The sequence below is a fragment of the Chiloscyllium punctatum genome, chromosome 27, assembly GCF_047496795.1.
Source record: "Chiloscyllium punctatum isolate Juve2018m chromosome 27, sChiPun1.3, whole genome shotgun sequence".
In the NCBI taxonomy this organism is placed as follows: domain Eukaryota; kingdom Metazoa; phylum Chordata; class Chondrichthyes; order Orectolobiformes; family Hemiscylliidae; genus Chiloscyllium; species Chiloscyllium punctatum.
In genome coordinates this window covers 49,274,017-49,291,642 of record NC_092765.1, presented here as the reverse complement: position 1 = coordinate 49,291,642, position 17,626 = coordinate 49,274,017, and the positions used below count along the sequence as shown (strand labels likewise).

General features: G+C 41.7%; 1 protein-coding gene across 2 annotated transcripts in view; it reads right to left on the bottom strand.

Moving 5' to 3' along the window:
• col16a1 (collagen, type XVI, alpha 1) overlaps nt 1-17,626 on the bottom strand; it is a 367,062-nt gene that overhangs the window by 191,563 nt on the left and 157,873 nt on the right. For both annotated transcript variants that reach the window (XM_072548617.1, XM_072548616.1), the window contains exon 12: nt 1,635-1,652. In XM_072548617.1, the coding sequence (XP_072404718.1) occupies nt 1,635-1,652 (18 nt within the window). The remainder of the gene's footprint in view (nt 1-1,634; nt 1,653-17,626) is intronic.

The window sequence follows — 17,626 nt, the reverse complement described above, 5'->3', positions numbered from 1 at the left end:
TGTTGCAGAAGGTGAGGGTGGAAGGAGACAAGACAAGGCAGCAGAGGTGCAGGGGTTAGAATTATAGCTGACATTGGTCATAGGACTGTGAAAGTGGCAGGAACTCCACTATCATCCAGATACCACAACAAAATATAAAACCAAAATATTTTAATTTTGATGAATAAAAATTTCCCTGTATCTGTGAGATAGTGCTCTCTTAACAATTCGTACATATTGCATCAGGTCATTAGAAACTTCACAATAGAGTGCTTAAATCAGGAATAATCAGAGCTCTTTGTGCTGCTGTTAAACCTTAGATTGATTCCTGGGTTCTCAATATGTTTTGTCATTTATACACCCAGTAAAGTGTACAGATCAAATGTACACATATGAAGCTGCCAGCAAAAACAGTTGAGGCAGGTTCATTAATAACATTTAAAAGTTATTTGGACAAACACATGGATAGGAAAGGTTTAGAAGGATGTGGGCCATGTGCAGGGAAACAGGGTTAGTGTGGACAGACATTTTGGTTTTCATGGACCAGTTTGGGCCAATGTCTCCGTGCTGTTGGACTCTATGCTTCTCTAAATGCAAGGCTACTTAATCCAAGTATCATACCTACTGTTACTTCCAGCATATGGAATGCCACAGGCTAAAACCCTTTCAATACACTAGCACTGTACAACATCTAAATGGGAAGGCACTTAGAGTCAGAGAGATGCACAGTATAGAACCAAACCCTTTGGTCCAACTTGTCCATAACAACCAGATATTTTAAATTAATCTAGTCCCATTTGCCAGCATTTGGCCCATATCCCTCTGAAGCCTTCCTATTCAGATACCCATCCAGATGCCTTTTAAATATTGTAATTGCATCAGCCTCCACCACTTCCTCTGGTAACTCATTCCATACACACACCACCCTCTGTGTGAAAACGTTGCCCCTTAGGCCCCTTTTAAATCTTTCCCCTCCCACCCTAAACCTATGCCTAAACCTATGGGGAGTTCTGGACTCCCCATCCCAGGAAAAAGACCTTGGCTATTTTTCCTATCCATGCCCCTCATAACTTTGTAAAGCTCTATAAAGTTACCTGACCACTGCGATTCAGCATAGTGGGCCTTAGGAAAACTGGTGACTTTCATGTCCTTACCTAAAGCCCACAAAGCAGGTCTTGTCATCACATGGGCTGTTTCCACACACTACCCATTATCAGCCTCTAATGGTCCCAATTAACAGCTATTCATTCTTCCAGGCTGAACTTTATCCAGTCTTTTGTCTGTCCAACTGTTTCTCTTCCTTTGGGCTCAATCTTCACTATTGCTTACTCCTTCCCTCTTCTCCCATTCCATCTTCCGCATATATACCAATCTTTTCTCAGCTACCATGAGTTCTGAAGACCTGGAATGTTAACTGTGCTTTTGCTCCACAGATGTTATCAGATCTGCTGCGTTTTTCCAGCAATTTGTGTTTCTGTTTCTGATTTTCAGCATCCTCAGTTCTTCGTTTTTTTTGTTTTGGTGACTATGCCTGGTGCCTAAGCATCACTAAATAATATGATGATATCTGAACATGTCACTTCCAAGACCCTAAAATATCAATTAAGGATTATTGAGAGTCATGAAAACAGGAGAATGATTGTGTTGCTACTTACCTCAACACAGCCTTCATGCTGGAGGGAAAACATAAAAATTAAAAAGATGTTAGGGCAAATCATTGCAAAATCAAAACTGCTTGCTTTACCACTGACATTGTACACATTCAGAAAACCTTTGTGAGATCTCAGCTGCAAGACAGCTCCAAGTGGGTATGGTACTCCCTCAGTTATCCTGTGCCACTGTTATTCACCTCTTAGTAGCTAGCACCAGAACAATATGTGAATAGGATCTCTGAACAAATTGCATACCCATGTATAATCAGAAATTGGACCATGATAATGGGAAGCGCTGCAGAATCAAAAGGGCCAACATCAAACTATATCATACAGAATGCACATTTTCAAGCAGGACAGAAGCAGTTATCACTCGAACTAGTCACAGTGTTCTGAGATAAAATCAGTCAGAGTTCCAGCTCCTGATTTTTGCCCAGCTGGAAAGTACAGATTTGAGAATGGAACCAGCCTTGCAGTTCACAGCTGAGTAGCCTTCCAAACTGATAGACACACAGATTAATCATACTGCCTTTTTCTTAACCTTAGAAACAGGAGCTGGAGTAGGTTATTTGGCCCAACAAGCCTGCTTCATACGATCATGGCTGAACTTAGGCTTCACCTTCATGTACTCATCCCTAATGTCTGTCTCTGTAAATCTTAAATATACAGAACCACCTCGATTGTCTGAACGTCGAATTTCAGATGATCTTGTTCAAGATCTCAAAGTACCATAAAAACGTTATCCGTTATCTGAACAATCAGTTATCCAAACAAAATACTCCCTGCCCATCTCAGTTGGATAATCAAAGTTATTCTGTATTCACTGATGGAGCATACGACACAGGTTCAAATCCTACAATGGTGAATGGTGAAGTCTGAATTCAAGATGGTCAAATCTGACCTAGTTCACTAACGTCCTTTAGCAAAGGTAATTTACCATCCTTATCTAGCCTGGCTTACATGTGTCTCCAGACCTGCAGCAACGTGGTTGATTCTAAAACCGCTCTTTGGGCAATTAGAAGTGGGCAATACATGCTAGTGCCAAAAGGCGACAGCTTCATCCCACAAGAAATAGAGAGAATTCACAGCCTCTGGGGTAGAATTCCAAAGATCATAGAATCCCTACAGTGTGGAAACAGGCCCTTTGGCCCAACAAGTCCACAGTGACCCTCCGAAGAGCAACCCACCCAGACCTATTCGCCTACACTATATTTACTCCTGACTAATGCACCTAACCTACACATCCCTGAACACTATGGGCAATTTAGCATGGCCAATTCACCTCACCTGCACAAATTTGGATTGTGAGAGGATACCAGAGCACCCAAAGGAAACCCATACAGACATGAGGAGAATGTACAAACTGTACACAGACAGTTGTCCGAGGTTGGAATTGTGGGCGGCACGGTGGCACAGTGGTTAGCACTGCTGCCTCACAGCGCCAGAGACCCGGGTTCAATTCCCGCCTCAGGCGACTGACTGTGTGGAGTTTGCACGTTCTCTGCGTGGGTTTCCTCCGGGTGCTCCGGTTTCCTCCCACAGTCCAAAGATGTGCAGGTCAGGTGAATTGGCCATCCTAAATTGCCCGTAGTGTAGGTTAAGGGTATGGGTGGGTTGCGCTTCGGCGGGGCGGTGTGGACTTGTTGGGCCGAAGGGCCTGTTTCCACACTGTATGTAATCTAATCTGAACTCATGTCCCTGGGACTGTGAGGCAGCAGTGCTAACCACGGAGCCACCATCCCTTTGAGCAAAAATTTCTCTTCATCTCTGCATTAACTCTTCATCTCTCTAACATTTTAAAAAAAAGGTTAGTCCCTCACATATGTTCCAGATTCCTCAGCCGGGGAAAACAAGCTCTCTGTATGTAACCTGTCAGGCTGTTCAAGATCTTTATGTTTCAATTTGATTAGACTCTCATTTCTCTAAACTCCGAACAATATCAATCCACATCAAGGGTTGTGAGGAGGCCAGGATCTATCGCCGATATCAACCTCCCCAAATTCATAAGCAATGCTAGTGAAAATTCCTGAAAATGGGAATTGTAGTGGAAATACCAGAATCTGGTCTTGTGTGCCATTGTGAAAGGGTTCTGAGTCAGTCATTCTCAGCAAAACTCAGGGCCAACGTTCCTTTACTTTGTTCTCTCCCATCCATGTATCTACACTACAATGTACTGCAGCAGGTCACCACTACTATCTTAAAGGCAGTTAGGGATGGAAATAAGTTCTGGCCAGGACTGAAGCCCCCACATCCAATGTTGGAATAAAAATGAAATAAATCTTCATAATTCTCAACACTTTAACAGTTCTTCTCTAAGAAAACAAGACAAATTTTTTCTTAACGTTTTCTAATGTTTCTTATGACAGCAGAATACAAACTCACTTGAACTTATGTTTGTCTCTGTGATTAAAATCAATGAAGACCAATAAAGTTTTACAGCTGGAGGCCGACGTATCTAATGGACTGCTGGAATACTTACAGGCTGTATTTTACCAGTCTGTAAGGGGCTGTCCACATCGAAAAGCACAGCTAGTCATTTTATTACACCAGAAATGTAATGGTAGACAATAATGGCCCATAAAATTGGATCCTATTCAAAACCCCAATTGTAAAAATAAAAATCACTCATGTGAAAGCAGGCCATTCGGCTCATTGAGTCCACACCAACTCTCCGAAGAGCATAACACCCTACCCTATCCTTATAAATCTAGATTTTCCATGGAAAAATCACATAGCCTGCACATCCCTGGACACTACGGGCAATTTAGCACGGCCAATTCACCTGACCTGCACCTCTTTGGACTGTGGGAGGAAACTGGAGCACCCGGAGGAAACCCACACAGACACGGAGAGAATGTGCAAACTCCACACAGGCAGTCACCCCAATAGTGGAAGTGAACCTGGGTCCCTGGCGTTGTGAGGCAGTAGTGCTAACCATGGAGCCACCATATTTTCGTCACGATAAAGCACCCAAATATAGGCACACTATAAGAAATAAAAACAGGAAACTCAAGAGATACTCAGCAAGTCTGGCAGCATCTGTGAGGAGAAAGCTGAGTTAATGGTTCAAAACTAGTGACTCATCAATTCTGATGATCCACAGATGCTACTAGACTACTGAGCTTCTCCAGCAATTTCTGTTTATGTTTCGGACTTCCAGCATCCACAGAACTTTGTTTTACTTTATATTGTAAGGGATGTTTGCCATCAATCTCCAACAATGTACTAAGTACAGAGATGAGGTGCTACTGTTGCTGCTCCAGCCCGTCACCTCCCTCCATAGTGATTATATTTCATCGTGAGCATTTAGCAGCATTTGCTGATGATGCAGGGTTGGGCTAAATTCTATCTGGATTAGTGGTGCTGGAAGAGCACAGCAGTTCAGGCAGCATCCAACGAGCAGCGAAATCGACGTTTCGGGCAAAAGCCCTTCATCAGGAAGGACTGATGAAGGGCTATTGCCCGAAATGTCGATTTCGCTGCTCGTTGGATGCTGCCTGAACTGCTGTGCTCTTCCAGCACCACTAATCCAGTATTTGGTTTTCAGCATCTGCAGTCATTGTTTTTACCTACATTCTATCTGGCCCATGGCACGAGCTAGGCCTAACTCTAGCTATTATTCTAGGCTCTTCAACTCCTGGGAGGCCGGAACTCCATTTACCGACAAAATCTATGTTTGAAAACTTGCTGCAAGCTTCACATTTACTGGGTCTATTTGTAATTTTCTCAAAAATTGCAAGGGGTTATGGAGATGTAACGTTGGGACAAGAGCACTGACAGTTCTCACCACACCAGGAAGAAAATGCTCTTACTTGGGAGAACTGTAAACTATGAGGAGGACAGTGAAGAAAGTCAACAGGACAATTACAGATTAGTAGAGTGGGCAGGTATGTGGCAGATGAAGTTCAATGTGGAGAAACGTGAGATGATGAACTTTGACACAAAGAACATGGACAGACAGTGTAAAATAGAGGCTATTATTCTAAAGGGTAACCAGGAGTAGAGAGACCTGGCTGTGTATCACCACAGTTGTTAAAAGTTTGGATGGTGAAGAATTTGTTAAATACGTTAAAGAAAATTTTCTTTATCAATATGTGGATGCTCCTACTAGAGAAGGTGCAATACTAGACCTTCTTTTGGGCAATAAGGCAGGACAGGTGACTAAAGTAAAAGTAGGGGAACACTTTCGGCCTAGTGATCATAATTCCATTAGTTTAAAAATGGTTATGGAAAAGGATAAGCCTTTCATAAAAATTAAAGTCTTTAATTGGAGTAAGACAAATTTTAATGATATGAGACAAGAACTTTCAAAAGTTGATTGGAGTAGTTTGTTTGCAAGTAAAAGGAGGACATCTGACAAGTGGAAAGCTCTCAAGAGTGATGACCAGAATTCGGAAGCGTTATGTTCTTACTAGAATGAAGGGTAAAGCTGATAAGATTAAGGAGTAATGGATGAATAAAGATATTCAGGTTCTAGTCAAGAATAAAAGAGAATCTTATTTTATATATAAACAACTTGGATTTAATCTCCTAATCAATATAAAGTGTGTAGGGGCATTCTTAAGAAAGAATCAGGAAGGCAAAGAAGGGATATGAGATAGCATTGGCAGATAAGATAAAGGGTAATCCAAAGAGATTCCACAAATACATTAAGGGCAAATGAGTAACTAGATCAAGGGCAGGGCCCCTTAAAGATCAAACAGATCATCTTTGTGTTGAACTCTAGGAGATGGGAGGGATACTAAATGAATACTTTGCATCAGTTTTTAGTGTGTAGGAAGAAATGGAGACTAGGAAATGCAGCAAAATAAGCTTTGATATTTTAAACACTGTTCACGTTAGAGAAGGAAAAGTTCGGGAGGCCTTAGAGAATGTAAAGGTGGATAAATCTCCAGGACCTGATCTACTATATCCCAGAACGTTGTGGGAAGTAAGGGAAGAAATTGCGAGACCCCTTGCAGAAATATTTGCATCATCTATGGATGAGGTACCTGGTGACTGGATGGTGGCCAATTTGTTGAAGAAAGTTTGCAAGGAGAAACCAGAGAACTAAAGACCTGTGAGTCTGACTTTGTTTGTGGATAAATTGTTGGAGGTGATTATAACAGATAAGATTTATGAACATTTAAAGAGGCAAACATTGATTAGGTGTAGTCAGCACGGTCTTATGTGAGGAAAATCATGTCTCACAAAGTTGATTGAGCTTTTTGATGAAGTTGCCAAATAGATTGATGAGGGCAGAGGAGTAGACAATGCTTACTTAGACTTTAATACAGCCTTCAACAAAGTTGCGCATGATGAATTAATTGGTAAAGTTAGGTCACATGGGAGTCAGGGGTAAGCTTGCCAATTGGATACAGAATTGGCTCAACGGCAGGAGACAGACAGTGGTGGTAGAGAGTTGTTTTTCTCACTGGAGGCCTGTGACCAATGTTGTTCCACAAGGATCACTTCTGGATTCTCTTTTGTTGTCATTCATAGAAATGATTTGAATCAGAATACAGAAGGCATGGTTAGTAAATTTGCAGATGACACCAAAATTGATGGCACAGTAGAGAATGAAGGTTTTCTAAAATTAAAAAGGGATCTTGCTCAAATGGGTCAATGGGCTGGAAAAAGGCAGTTTGAGTTCAATCTGGATAAACAAGGGTAAGGCTTAAACAATTGATGGTAGTGCCCTGGGTAGTGTTGTAGAACAGAGGGACCTAGGGATTCAGGTACACAATTTTTTGAAGTTTGTGCCACATAAAGACAGGGTGGTTAAAAAAAGCTTTTGGCATGCTTGCCTTCATTGATCAGTATAGGAGTTGGGAAGTCAGGTTGAGGTTGTACAGGACATTGGTGAGGCCTTTTCAGAAATACAGTGTCCAGTTCTCATCATTTAGTTATAGGAAGGATATTATCAAGCTCAAGAGGGCTCAGAAGAGATTTACAAGGATGTTGCTGGGTATGAAAGGTTTGAGTTATAAAGAAAGGCTGGATAGGCTAGGTCTTTTTTTCTCTGGAGTGTAGCAGATTGAGAAGCGACCTTGTAGAACTCTATAAAGTAATGAAGAGAATAGGCAGAATTAATGGTAGTTGTTTTTTTCCCCTAGGATGGAGGCTTTCAAGACTGAGGAATATTTTTAATGTAAGAGGAGAGACATTTAAAAACATGAGGGGCAAATTTTTTACACAGAGGGATGTTCGCATGTGGAATGATCTTGGTGGATGAGGTTCAATTACAACGTTTAAAAGACATTTGGATAAGTACATGAATATGAAAGATTTGGAGGGATATGGGCCTGGAGCATGGAGGTGGGATTACTTTAGCTTGGAATTATGTTTGGCCTGGACTGATTGAACCGAAAGGTCTACTTCTGTGCTGTATGAGCCTATGACTCTCTATGTACATATGTTGTTAAAGATGGCAAGACAGACAGAGAGCATGGTTAATAAAGCATACAGCAGTCTAAGCTTCATAAATAGAGATTATCAAACATTTAGGACACATTATACCTCAGCTGGAGTATTGTGTATAATTTTGGGCACCACATAATATGAAAGGTGCAAATACATTGGCGAGAATGCAGAAGTGATTTACAAGTATGGGTGGAGGAATGAAAAACTTCAATTATCAGGATAGGTGAGATCTGATAGAAGTTTTCAAAATCTAAGGGCCTCCAAGTTAAGATGCCCCTTCTCTCTTTTTGTTACAAATCTTCAGCTCCCACCTTGATAGGTGGCTTTTTCAATTATGTCAGGAGGGCCTCCTTTTGCTCCTTCAGCTTCACATAGCAATGTAGGAACACAGGGACAGGAATAGGCCATTCAGCCTATTGAACCTCCCCCACCATAAAATACAACTGCAGCCAATAAGCATGCAATGCCTTTTACCTAGCCCATCCCTATAAGCCTGTAAGCCACCAGTAATCAGAAATATATCAATGTCTACATTACACATACTCAAAGACACAGTCCACTGTGGTAGAAAATTCCAAAGGTTTACAATCCTCTGAGTAAAACAAAATTTTACGTATCACAGACCTAAGTCGCATCCCCCTAATTTTTAAACTGTGTCTCCTAGTTTTAGACTCCACAATGAGTGGAAACACAACCCTGTCAGTCTTTATAAGGATTTTGTAAGTTTCAATGAGATCACTTGCCATTCTTCAAAACTCTAGAGAATATAGGCCCAGATCGCCCAGTCCAAAGATGTGCAGGTTTGGTGGACTGGCTATGCTAAATTGTTGATATTGTCCAGAGATGTGTAGGCTAGGGGGATTGACTATGGGAAATGCAGGGTTACAGGGAAAGGGTAGGGGTGTGGGTCTGGGTGAGCTATTCTTTTGATGGTCACTGAGACTCAATGGGCTGATTGGCCTGCTTCCACCTTGTGGAGAATCTATGAATTTCTCTTCATAGGGCAGTCTCACCAAACTAAGAACTGGTGACTGGGGAGGTGATGATCTATTGGTATTATTACCAGACTATTATTTCCAAAAACTCACCTAATGTTCTAGGGACCTGAATTGGAAACCTTCCACATAAACAAAAAACTAGAATTAAGAATGTACTGATGACCATAAAACCATTGTCGATTGTTGAAAAAGAAACCATCTGGCTCATTAATATTCTCCAGCAAAGGAAATCTGCCAACCTCACTTGGTCTGACCCACAGCAATAAAGTCGATTTCCAGCAGCCCTCTGTGCAATTAGGAATAGTCCACAAATGCTGGCCTAGCCAGAGATGCTCACGTGAATGACTGAAGAACCTTCATTGTACTCCCTCTGTAATGATAATATCTTTCCTGAGATAAGGAGACCAAAACTGCACACAGTACTCCAGAAGCATTATTTCTGTGCTCAAATCCTTTTGTAAATAAAACTAACAGTTTGCTGTGTTGGTACATTAGCCTAAAATGACCTATCGACAAGGACACCTAGGCTCTTTCGTACATCTAAACTTTCCAATCTTGTATCATTTAAGAAATAGTTTGCACATCAATTTCTCCTACCAAAGTGGTGTCCTCCCATTTTTTCAACATTATACTTCATCTCCTACATTCTTGTCCAGTCACTAAACTTGTCCAAATTCTCCTGAAGCTGCACACAACACACATTCCCACTTAGATTTGCATCAGCCACAAATTTGGAAATATTACATTTGGGTACCCCCTTCCAAATCACTGATGTATATTGTGAAGAGCTGGAGCCAAGTACTGATCCTTGCGGTACTCCACTAACCATAGCCTGCCAAAGCAAGAATGACCAACTTATTCCGACTCTGTTTTCTCCCTGTTCACCAATCATTAATCCAAGCCAGTATATAACCTCCTATTGCACTTTTATTTTTTTTAACCAGCCTCCTAGATCAATAGCCTTCCAAAAATCGAAGTACACAACTTCTATCGACTTCCTTTGATCAATTTTGTTAGTAATATCTTTAAACAACTCCAACAAGTTTGTTAAACAAGATTTTCCATTCACAAATCCATACTGACTATACCTAATCAGATCAGTATCAACCACATTTCTATTTATAACCATCATTCACATTAAATTCTAGCATTTTCCCACTATTGATGTAAGGCAAACAGGTCTGCAGCACTCTGTTTTCTCTCTCATTCCCTTGCTACGTTCCAATCCACAGGAATCAGTTTGGAATCTATACAATTTTGGAAGATAATCACAATGTGTTGACTACCTCGAAAGCCTCCTCCTTCATCTCTCTGGGTTCTATCGACTTCTAACCCCATTAATTTCTCCAGTACAATCTTTGTACTAAGGTTAATTACCTCCAACTCCTCGTTGTGTCGAGCCACTTGGGCCTGTTGTTCTGGGAGATTTGTGGTATCTTTCTCAGTGAAAACAGATGCACAATAATGATTTAGCTTCTCCGCCATTTCTCCACTTCTCATTCTGAATTCTCCAGACTCTACTCATTTGAGCCAAACGTTTTATTTTTATGCCTATAGAAAATGCTACAGTCTACTTTTATGTTTTTGGCTCGATTACATTGTGGCTGGACAGGCCACTCATAAGGATGGGATTTATGAAAAATGGGCAATAAATGAGGCATGCTGGGAAATTGAAACAAGCCTTGACCAAAAGTGATTGTGCTCAAAGACTCTGGGATAAACATGCTGCAGAATCCAGACAGGCTGCACTTACAGACAGACAATATGCAACTGACCCAGCAGCTGCAGACAATACAATACACATTTGAATTGGAACTGTATGGAATTGACCTGAATGCCATCCCCAGGATAATCGGAAACTTCGAGTTGTCTACCAGATAAAGAGGTGCCTCACACTCTTATTTGGAAAGGGCTACCTGACCTATATGCACCTAATTCCTCCAGGAATGGATGCCCAAGGACCACGCTGCCGTTGTCATGGCAATGCCTAGTTGGTTCTGATTAATCACAGTGATCAAGCCTTGATCGATCTATAGGTGGATATCAAAGACCCTCCCAAAGAGCGCGAATACTTTGAAGTATAAGAATCGCTGCAATATCACCCTCAGGAGCAGTAACCCAAGACCAACCATTCAGAGAAGAACCTCTGGGACCACCAGGAGAAGACCAGGCGATCGTCGCCACTTGGATCAAGGCCAAGATCAGGTGTGGTGGGATATGATCATTTAGAGTTAAGGTAAAACACAAGATAGTTGATTAAGTTTATAGCTGAAATTGTTAGTTTCAGTTTATTTTATTATTATAATATTAATTGTGCTAAATAAATAAATACTATAGTTTATTATTATTAAGAGTTGACTTGTGGTTTCCTTGCTAGATCTAAGAGTGTGTGGCAGGCGCAACAGCATTCATAAGCAATTCTCCCCTTGAATGGTTTCTTGGTTCTCCATTGTTGCATAAGCAATGCTGAACTTTCTTTGTTAGCCACGATTAACCATTTTTGAAGGAATGCATGCAGTGGTTCTTGAAAGACTATTCATTCCCTATGTATACTCATCTTAAATAGATTTTCTCAAACCACCTCAGCCTCATGCCTTATGATTTTCCTTATTAAAATTTAACACCCTTGTTTTAGAATTAACTACCTCTTTTCAAATATAATGTAAAATTCTATGATACTGTGGTGACTCATTCTGAAAGGTTATTTTACAACAAGATTGTTAATGAGCTTGTCTTTGTTACATAACATTAGATTTAAAATCACATCAATTCATAGAGTTATGCAGCTCAGAAACAGACCCTTTAGTCCAATTCATCCATGACAACCAGACATCCTAAACTGATCTCGTCCCATTTGACTCCTATCCCTCTAAATCTTTCCTAAACATATACCCATCCAGATGCCTTTTAAATGTTGCAATTGTACCAGCCTCCACCACTTCCTCTGGCAGCTCATTCTACACACACACACCACTTTCTGAACGAAAAAGTTGTCTCTCAGGTAGCTTTTAAATCTTTCCCCTCTCACCTTAAACCCATGCCCTCTAGTTTTGAACGCCCCTACCCTGGGAAAAAGATCTTGGCTATTCACCCTATCTATGCCTCTCATGATTTTATAAACCTCTACAAAGTCAGCCCTCAGCCTCTGACGCTCCAGGGGAAAAACCTCCAGCCTGTTCAGCCTCTCAAACCCTCTAATCCTGGCAACATCCTTGTAAATCTTTTCTGAACCCTTTCAAGTTTAACAACATCTTTCTTATAGCAGGGAGACCAGAACCGAACACATTATTCTAAAACTGGCCTCACCCATGTCCTGTACAGGCGCAACATGACCACTGAACTCCTTATACTCAATGCACTGATCCCCAAAAGCACCGTTACCTGACTCCAGAAATTTATCCTCTACAATTTTAGTACTCAATTGGTTCGCCTAATCTGTATTCAGATTAAAAATCGGTCACTCACTAATCCGTTATTAGGGTTAGCCTGCCTCCATGCCATGACTTGGTCTGCCTCTTTAAAAGTCCAGTTGGTTATGTCTAGAACATGCCATGTTGGAGGGATCACTCCAGGTGAACTGGGGTCTGGATTCCTGTGGTCATAAGGGTCAGTGTCTATCCCACAGGCGAGGCCCAGGCTGGACCATCCATCTCCCACTCACTTCAGAAACCGAGAGACTGAAGAAAAACATCTGCTGAAGTTGGCAGTCAGCGACTTTGTTTAATGGTTCCCACATGGAGTTTTGGCTGAATGCCCAGTGTCTCCAACCCGCAAATTGTTTGGGTTTGAAATTCATCTCTGCTGCAAACTCACCAGCAAGCACACTGCTGCTTTACACAAACATGTCTGTAAAGCACAGTATCAAAATGGAAAACTCTGAATATATTGCTAATCCAGGTCATATATCCAAATGGGGCAGTTAATTGGAGTCAGGTCTGTAGTGAGGCCTTGGTGAAGAGCCTCGAGCCTTCACGTGTTGAACAGAAATACGGCCATTGCAGTTAGATGATTTGATTTGATTTGAATAAATATGAATGAACATTATGTAAAGAACAAAAGTCTGAATTCTGCACTGCAGCTGTTGTAGAGGAGAAGTCTGAACAATGGAACAGAATCAAGATGCAGTGTAGTTTTTGCTGTGTTTATTCAAGGCAGCTGGACACAGGCCATACCAGATGCACAAGATTACTGAATCTTCAAAGACAATCTGTTGAAGTACTTAAAAAGTATCTCAAAACTCTATAAACTGATCAGAAAATAGTTGCATTTGTGCCTTCCTATACGCGTTCCAGTGGACTAATACATCTGGATTGTGATGGAAGGAATATGAATAATTAGACCTGCTTTTAAAGGTTGATTTAGCAACTAAGGCAATTTAGCAATCTTATTAATCAAAACTTGAAAAACCTTCAGATAAAAAAGCAAAGCCTAAACATGTCATGTTGAATGACCAAATACCTTAGACAACAACATCTTCATTCACATTAGTGAAGGCGCCATATTGAGAAATGACAATCAAATATTACACTGAAAACAGCATTTAGCACAGCAAAACCATTGCCTACTTTCAGAGTTAGTACAACAACAACAAAGATACAAGAAAGGCAATTAGGTTGAGGAATACAAAATCTTAGTGATCTTTCAAATCAAGAAAACAATCAACAACTTCAGGAGTCTAACAACAATCAAATACTGCAACAATATTCACTTGTGCCAATCCTTCCATCCGAAATGCTGAAGCTTCCAGACCCATTTGACTGATCAATTCATTGGCAGACATGAAAAGTGCAATTCTGAAGATTTCCAGGAGCGTTTGGATTGAGCATCAAATCAAATGCAGTATTTAGAAAACAGCTCAAGAAACATTATATGGCAAAGGGTTTCAAAAAAAATATATAGGCAATTCTACAGGGCATGTTCACTATGTAAGGCACACGAAACCCTCTGACCCGTGGAGGCATACTCGATAGTGACAACATCAACACCAAATCCCAAGCAATCTAATGCTACACTAGTTTGTCACAGATGTGATTCCAAAACCCCAAATCAACAAAGATACAACTGTCCAACCTTTTTCAAAGAATGCAGTTGTTGCACCAAAAGAGATCACTCCTCATCCATAGAACATAACAGCGTATTACAGGTCCATCAGCTCTACACTGACCTTTGAAACCAATCTGAAGCCCATCTAACCTACATTATTCCATTTTCCATTTTAGGTCTATCCAGTGACCAGCAAATGCCCTTAAAGTTGGTGAGTCTACTACTGTTGAAGGCAGGGCTTTCCATGTCCCTGCTACTCTCTAAGTAAAGAAACTACCTCTGACATCTGTCCTATACCTATCACCCCTCAATTTAAAGCTATGTCCCCTTGTGCTAGCCAGCACCATCCCAGGAAAATGGCTCTCACTGTCCACCTACCTAACCATCTGATTATATGTCTCAATTAAGTCACCTCTCAACCTACTTCTCTCTAACGAAAATAGCATCAAGTCATCAGCCTTTCCTTGTAAGACCTTCCCTCCATATCAGGCAACTTCCTAGTAAATTTCCTCTGCAACCTTTCCAATATTTCAATATCCTTCCTATAATGCGGCGACCAGAGCTGTTTTCAAGATTCCAAGTGTGGCTGCACCAGAGTTTTGTACAGCTGCAACCTGGCCTCAAGGCTCCAAAACCCAATCCCCCTACCAGTAAAAGGTAACACACCCTATGCCAGCTTAACAACCCTATCAACCTGGGTGGCAACCTACAGGCTTCTACACACTTGGACACCGAGATCTCTCTGCTCATCTACACGACCAAGAATCTTAACATTAGCTCAGTACTCTTTATTCCTGTTGCTCCTTCCAAAGTGAGTCACCTCACACTTTTCTGTATTAAATTCCATTTGCCACCTCTCAGCCCAGCTCTGCAGCTTATCTATGTCCTTCCATAGCCTGCAACATCCTTCGGCACTATCCACAACTCCATTGACATTAGTGTCATCTGCAAAATTTACTAGCCCACCTTTCTACGCTCTCCTCCAGGTCATGTATAAAAATGACAAATAGCAGTGGCCCCAAAACAGGTCCTTGTGGTACATCACTGGTAACTGAACTCCAGGATGAACATTTCCCATCACCCACCACCCTCTGTCTTCTTTCAGCTAGCCAATTTCTGATCCAAACCGCTAAATCACCCTCAATCCCATGCCTCCACATTTTATGCAATAGCCTACTGTGGGGAACCTTATCAAAGGCCTTACTGAAATCCATATAGACTACATCAACTGCTTTACCCTCATCCACCTGTTTGGTCACCTTCTCAAAGAACTCAATAAGGTTTGTGAGACATGACCTACCCTTCACAAAACTGTGTTGCCTATCCCTAATCAACTTATTCCTTTCTAGATGATTATAAATACTATGTCTTATTAGCCATTTTCAACACTTTACCCACAACTGGAGTAAAGCTCACTAGTCTATAATTACCAGGATTGTCTCTACTCCCCTTCTTGAATAAGGGGACGATATTTGCTGTCCTCAAGTCTTCTCGTATCAGTCCTGTAGACAATGATGATATAAAGATCAAAGCCAAAGGCTCTGCAACCTCCTCTCTGGCTTCCCAGAGAATCCTCAGATAAATCCCGTCTGGCCCAGGGGACTTTTCTATTTTTACACTTACCAGAAGTGTGTAGTCCAGTAGCCTGTATCTCAGTATTTTCCTCGTCAACATTGTCTTTTTCCAGTGTGAATACTGACAAAAAATATTCATTTAGTGCTTCCCCTATCTCCTCGGACTCCACACACAACTTCCCACTGCTGTCTGTGATTGGCCCTTAACTACCTGACTGCCCCGGCCGACCTATCATCTCGGTCTGCTCCTGCCCCTGCCCCACCAAACTGATCTCCACATACCCTGATACCGTCCTACCCCCTGGTTCAGGAGCTTCCCACTTACATTCAGGACACCATCCACGCCCTCTACCTCCTTCATTTCCCTGGCCCCCAATGCCTCATTGGGACATGGACCATGGACCATGGACATCTAGTCTCCATACACCACTATCCACCAAGACCAGGGCCTCCAAGCCCTCCACGTCTTCCTCTCCCAGCATACCCTTCTACTGACACTCCCATTCATTTGGCTGAACTGATCCTCACCCTCAATAATTTCTCCTTTGAGTCTGTCCACTTCCTCCAGACCAAAGGAGTAGCCATGGGCACCGGCATGGGCCCCAGCTATGCCTGGTTCTTCATTGGGTACGTGGAACAGTCCATCTTCTGCATCTACACTGGCATCCCATTTCTCACCTTTTCCTCCAAACATTGACTGTAATGATGCCACCTCATGCTCCCAAGAGGAGAGTGAACAGTTCATCAACCTCACCAACACATTCCACCCGACCTTAAATTCACCTGGACCATCTCAGATACCTCCCTTCCCATCCTGGACCTCTCCACCTCCATCAACGGTGACTGACCCAAGATGGACATCTTTTACAAACCCGACTCTCACAGCTACCTAGACTACACCTCCTCCCACCCTGCCTCCTGTAAAAATTTTATCCCTTATTCCAAATAGTTCCGCTGCATCTCCTCCCAGGAGGACCAGTTCCACTACACCAGATGGTCTCCTTCTTCAATGACCACAATTGCCCCTCCTACATGGTCAATGATGCCCTCCAGCACATATTATCCACTTCGCACACCTCTGCCCTTGAACCACACCCCTCCAACCACAACAAGTACAGACCTCCCCCCTCCCAACACTGTCCTCACCTTACACCCCACCAACCTCCAGATACATCACATCATCCTCCACCATTTCCACCACCTACAAATAGACCCCACCACCAGAGATATATTCCCCTCCCCGCCCCTATCTGCATTTAGTAAAAACTATTCCTTCAACAACTTTCTCATCGGGTTTGCTTATTGGGACTGATATGCATGTTTGGAGCAGCATAATTAAGTCTAGTTTGGATAGTCTCAGTTCTGTTCCTTGTGTTTCTTTGTGTAATTTTGTGAATAAATTTTTGTCTGTTTTAAAACCTGGTAGTCAACCTCACTAACTTACTCCGGGTAATTTTCACTGTACACTTACTGACACAAATTGCAAAGTTATGATCTGGGCTGCCTGCTTAAGAATGTTTTGAGTGGTCTTGCCTAGTCCAAAACATGACGTATTGCAATATTTAATAGTAATGGATAATAAATAGTGTTAGTTTGAAGCTTAAATCTGAAGTCAGTTCTCGATTTTGCCTTACGACCCAACAAACACATCCCAAACAATTATAGTGGAGGTCAGATACAGAGTGAAGCTCTCTCACCACTGACTCCATCAAACCCTTTACAAATAACATTAAAATGACTGGCCAGTAGTTGCTGTTTTACCTCCTCAAATTGTTGTGATATCCCTGAGTGAAGAAAGCTTTTGAAGATTTTTTTTCTAAATATGTAATTGATATATTTCCATTGGACAGTGGGATATGAAGTTGCCTGTGCCTGTAAGTCTGGTGCTTATGATATCTATTTTCATAGTGGATCACTGACTAAACCTATAAATAATTAGCCTTTGGTGTTGTATTCCTGCTCTGACATGCACAGTAGC